This window comes from Nycticebus coucang, chromosome 14 (genome assembly GCF_027406575.1).
Source record: "Nycticebus coucang isolate mNycCou1 chromosome 14, mNycCou1.pri, whole genome shotgun sequence".
NCBI lineage: Eukaryota > Metazoa > Chordata > Mammalia > Primates > Lorisidae > Nycticebus > Nycticebus coucang.
Window position 1 is genome coordinate 62,006,553 of NC_069793.1, and position 6,000 is coordinate 62,012,552.

General features: G+C 32.1%; 1 protein-coding gene and 1 non-coding gene across 2 annotated transcripts; both read left to right on the plus strand.

Annotated features, from left to right (window-relative positions):
• The first annotated feature begins 1,103 nt into the window (after positions 1–1,103).
• LOC128566143 (U6 spliceosomal RNA) lies at positions 1,104–1,210 on the plus strand. The gene has a single exon (XR_008374439.1). It is a non-coding gene; the product is annotated as a U6 spliceosomal RNA (small nuclear RNA).
• Positions 1,211–2,615: 1,405 nt separating this feature from the next.
• LOC128564463 (olfactory receptor 51V1-like) lies at positions 2,616–3,560 on the plus strand. The gene has a single exon (XM_053559932.1). It carries the CDS (start codon positions 2,616–2,618, stop codon positions 3,558–3,560), a length of 945 nt encoding a protein of 314 aa, XP_053415907.1.
• Positions 3,561–6,000: the final 2,440 nt, after the last annotated feature.

A 6,000-nucleotide genomic window follows, 5' to 3' on the forward strand; every position in this document is an offset into this window, starting at 1 on the left:
ATTACACTATGTCATTATGTGTTTTATTTTATTATTAGTTATTGTAGTTAATATCTTTCTGTGACTAGGTTCAAATTAAATTTTCCCATAGATACATCTGTATAGGAGAAATTGGAGTATACATATACTTAGGTACTATTAGCAGATGCATCCACTAGGCATCTTTAAATAAATTGATTTCCAACAAGGGGGAGATCAATTGAATTAACTGAATCCGAATCCGAATCTATTGTACATGACTTTTATATTATTTTTAATGTTGTATATGTGTTTTAAGTGCTTAAAACTTGCATTTTCCAGCACTTAAAACTTGTGTTTTAAGAACTTTTAAGTGCTGGAAAATAAAGTAAATCAAAATTTCTACTTTTGTTACTATTAGAAATACTGCCAGTTGGCAAAACACAATCGTTGTCTCTATTATTCTTTGATATATATAATAAAAATTCATAATGAGATTTATTGATATCATTTACTGATTAGTATTGGTTACTAAACATCGAGGTAATATTTTATTCAATTTTGTGTAATGTAAACTTAGGAGAGAATTGAATTTATGATTTAATAATGTATAAATATTTTCTACTGATTATTTCTATTCTTATCTTTCGTATTACATTCTGAAGTGACATTGTATAGCAAAATTACTACAAAGTGAATAATTTACAATAATATGTATTGCTATAATTTTATTATTACTCTTCATAAAAGTGTACTATTGTGTAATTATAACTGTTAATGTTTACTTAGTGTTTTTATGAGTATGGAATAAAGAGAATGTGAAGTCATAATCAGATTAGGACCATGTATGCCACATTTTTTTCCAGTAGGGTAATATTCAATGCCTTTGATGATGTTAACATATTTTGATAGTTATATACACATAGACAAAAAAATCAAGCAGAATGACAATTATCCAAGTCTCTTGCATGGTTGGAAAAAATCCTTGCTTTGGAAATTGCAAGAAGACATATACAAATCTAATAATAATTATCTGTAGAAAGCAAATACTTAATTTGTTTATAGCATCCTTTAGTCTATAATAATTGTTTACCCAAATTTGCATACACACCACTGTTACATCTGTTATACAAAAGGTAGAATGTGTGCTTGCTTCAGGAGCGTATATACTAAAATTGGAACGATACAGAGAAGATTACCATGGCCAGTTCGCAAGAATGACACGCAAATTCGTGAAGCATTCCATAATTTTTTTTTTTTTTTTTTTTTTTTTTTGTGGTTTTTGGCCGGGGCTGGGTTTGAACCCACCACCTCCGGCATATGGGACCGGCGCCCTACTCACTGAGCCACAAGCGCCGCCCCATAATTTTTTTTTTTAAAGATAGAATGTGTTAGATGCAGAAAGAAGGAAAATACTTTCAAATGAATATTGGAATAGTATGAAGCTCAATATGTGAGAATTTAATGTGGGCTGACAAAGTGTCAGTGAAGATAAAAACTTAAGCCAGATCAGAGTGGTTAGGAACATAGGCACTGCAGTCAAACTTTCCAGGTTCAAATATTGACCATTTACTAGCTGCATAGTGTTGGTAAGCTATTGACCCAGTGATTCCCAACTAGAGTGCCATCGGAAGAGCTTAGGTGTGCCATGAAAAATTTTAAGTATCATTAATTAAATTATTTTCAAAAGTTCAAATTCAGTAAGTATATTCTTTTTTTACTCTTCTTTTTGATCAAATTAATTTAAGTGTCCCATGGAGTTTTAACTACAGGTTCAAGTGTGCTATGAGATCAAAAAGTTGAAAAACTCTGTGTTAACCTGTCATAACTCAAATTACTCTCCATAAACCATTACCCATAATATCAGCTATTGCTTAGTGTTGACATGAGGATTACAAACTCTAATATATTTTATGTATCTGGACTAGTAATTGGAACATCTAATGGAGTATGTTAAGTGTTTGGTAAATAATATAAAAGCACACCCTGTAGATAATTTTTGAGTTCTGTGAAATAATAGTTCTTTTTGTAATTCTCTTCAAAATAAGAATAGAATGTCCCTGAGGACATAGAATAAATTTTTACTCATTAGTCTCAATTTATACCCATTATTTTCCTCCCTCAGGATGTAACGCCCAGCACTGTAACTCTCCTGTTTTGAAAGGACTTAAGAATATATAAACTACTTTAGTAGAATTGGAGAAGTGAATATATCCTTGAGGTTTTGCAGCTCGGTTGAGATTTGAGCCAGCATTGCTGGATAGAAGAGATAGACTAAATTTCAGCAGCTATGGAAACTGATGGGTAATTATTTTTCACAATGATGCTTAAATATTAATACACATTCGGAAATAAACTCCTATCATAATCTTCAGTTACTTAGAAAAAGAAAATCTACTTAAATAACTTTTTCAATTCTTTCCTTCAATGTTTTTCTAGGTAGAAATAGAATAAGATTCTTAATGTGCAGATGTGCTTGGATAGAGGACGTGAACAATGAACAGCAATTGTGACTTTCTGATTTAATCAAAAGAACTTCAAAATACCTAATTCCACACCTTGCCTCAAATATGTCTATATGAAGAACTAAAGTTAAATGAATCTTATCTATCAAACGGAAATAATTTCTGACTCATAGAATAAAAACTGACATTTAAATGCCTGCTTATCTTGCTCTTGACACCAACTCCTCAGACTTTCTCCTTACAGGCTTCCCCGGCCTAGAAAAGGAGTACCCTTTGCTCTCCATCCCTTTCTCCTGCATTTATGTGATTGTACTCTCTGGGAACTGCCTAGTGCTGCATGTGATCCGTACAGAGCCAAGCCTGCATGAGCCCATGTTCTACTTCCTGGCCATGCTGGCTCTCACCGACCTGTGCATGGGGCTGTCCACAGTACACACTGTGTTGGGGATCCTATGGGGCCTCAGCCAGGAGATTAGTCTGGATGCCTGCATTGCTCAGACCTTCTTTGTTCATGGTCTATCACTCATGGAGTCTGGAGTCCTTCTCGCCATGGCTTTTGATCGTTTTACAGCAATCTGTAACCCTCTGAGGTATACATCTATACTAACCAGTGCCAGGATCATCAAAATTGGGCTGGGGATTTTAGTTAGGAGTTTCGCGTTCATCATTGCTCCCATAGTCCGCCTAAAGTTTTTTCATTACTGCCATTCCCGTGTCCTCTCCCACTCTTTCTGTCTACACCAAGATCTACTAAGACTAGCCTGCTCTGACATCCGCTTCAACAGTTTCTATGCCTTGGCTCTGGTGATTTGTGTACTTTTGTCTGATTCTGTGTTAATTCTTATATCCTACATTCTGATCCTGCGCTCTGTTTTGGCTATTGCATCCCGGGAGGAGCGACTCAAGACTTTGCAGACCTGTGTCTCCCACATCAGTGCTGTCCTGGTTTTCTACATCCCAATCATCGGTCTGACCATGGTGCACCGCTTTGGGAAGCATCTCTCTCCTGTGGTCCATGTCCTCATGGGCAACATCTACATCATGTTCCCACCTCTGATGAACCCCATCATCTATAGTGTCAAGACCCAGCAAATCCGTAGTAGGATCCAAAAGTTGTTCTCTATAAAGATAAAATAAAACACTTTAAAGAGGTTAGTATCTTATATGCAGAAGAAATTGATAGGAAAAAGTAAAAATTAGTTTTTTTAAGGAATACAAAATAAAGCAATTAGGCATTAATACTGTATATACCATGACAATTGGTAGACAGTTTATATGCATCAAGAATTGTTTTATCACATATGCTTTTAAATTCATACATAGTGTTGAAAATTTTGATAGTAGATTTATTCATCCCATGTCTTCATAATTTCTGCCAAGAAAAAATGTTTTTATTGTCCATAAGCATTTATCTTGCAAGAAACATCCATAAGGAATTCATCTAAACACACTGTTTATTGTGTCTCCTATCAAAGGAGACATGTTTTAATCACTAGTTGGTATGTTTGCCTTGATCAACACAGAAGCTATTGTTAATCTTCAACCTCAACTTCAGACTGGTTAATATTAGGTCACTCTTGAGCCATTCCAAAACATCATCATTCTTCTCTTGTCAGTAATCTGTCACTAGATAACATTGTTTCTTGCTTCTTAGAGAAGCTTTTATCATTATCCTTTTCAATACAGGTCACTGTGTATATTTAAGGTATACAACTTGATTTACAAGATATCTTGTATAACCATCAACAAGAATCTAATTAGGGAAATAGTTTTAGCTCCATCTAACTTATAATCAAAGAGATGGAGTTTAAAATAGTAATGATTATTTTGCTTACAAAAATGGATTTTTTCATAGATTGCTATAATAATTTTGTTTAAATAGGAAAAATTCAAAAATACTTAATAGCATAGTAATATAATACACTTATTTACTAGTCAATGAAATGAGTTAAGAAATTAAGTTATTTGGGGATGATAGAAGAAAACGATGAAAGAAATAAATGTAATTATTTACTTCAAATTTACTAGTAAATGTGGAATGTAAAGGTCTTAGCAAATTAACTAAGAAAATGCCATGAAAGCTATGTTAACTAGTGTGATGAAAATGTGTCAAACGGTCTATGAACCAAGTGTATGGTGCCCCATGATCATATTAATGTACACAGCTATGATTTAATGAAAAAATAAATAAAAAAAAGAAGACTACTAGAAAAAAGAATTTACTATAGACATATTTACAATGCAATTTTTTTTACAATTTGTTGAGATTATAAATACCATTAGAAATTAAAATAGAATGCTGAATTCTGTTCAAAATACAGCAACTGTAGATGTAAATGTAAATGTGCATAACACGTGTAGAAACCATTGTCATTGTGATAATGGGTTTCCATGAGCACACACTGGCAGAGGAGCACATAGAAACACATTACTCTTGTTACTATAGTGACTCCCCTAAAACAATTCTATAATTACACGGCATTAAAAAATGACAACATTTAACTCAATTTTAAATGTTTATAGCCTCTTAAGGAAAGTTAAAAATCAGAGAAACCAAAAATTTGAAAAATTAAAAGCCTTTTAAAGTAATACCTTGGACTGTATTTTAAGAATAATAAAACATAAAACAGCATTGTCTTTGAAGCAACATATATGAGGAAAGAATATGTAAACAATTCAACATAATAGAATATTATGGACGTAAATAACAGTAGATACATAGAAAAAATGATGAATAAATTTAATGAATATTTATTGACATATCAATTGGGAAAGTAGAGATTATTTAAAAGCCATATGAGAAATTTTAAAACAGAATGTATACCTAACTTCTTACCCCAAATACGAACATTTCAATATACCAAAATCATTTCTAGCCTGATCGAATTTGTAGGCATTCAAATTAAACTGTAAAATGAAGGAAAAACTTTCCTTTAAATAAGAGGGTTTTTTTTTTTGTTTGTTTTTTGCATAAGATATACCTTCTAAATGAGCACAGGAAATGAGAATTCATAAGGTGAGGCTTTTTGCATTGACAACACACATGCACAAGGCCAAAGAATAACAAACTACAAATACTTGCAATTCAACACATCAATTAGTTTACTTAGGAAAAACATCCTTCTTACAAATAAACAAAGCAAAGACCAAAAAAAGAGAGTAAAATGTTTGATGTTAAGTGAGGCTAAACCTTATTTAAAATTAAATAATCAAAATTTTCAAAAAAATTAGTCAAATAAAATTGCATATTTTGTATACAATGGTATTGAGTGTTGTTGAGTCCATAGAGACTCTTGCATGCTTTTTAATACAGATACAAATTAGTAGAAGATTTTTAGAGATAAATATATTGATGCTACCAAAATATTATGTCATCACTTACACTAATTCTGAAATCCCGTACTTAGATACAGTGGGGAATTATTATTGAAATGCTATTATAAACTTTTTATACTTTGTGGTTTTGTCAGCTAATATTTAATCACTTCATAGTAATAATTAAAATGTCTCATGGCTTTTTGTAGCCTTAGACTGAGAAAACTACTAACTAGAAAAATTTGTTAGTTCACTTTTTAAT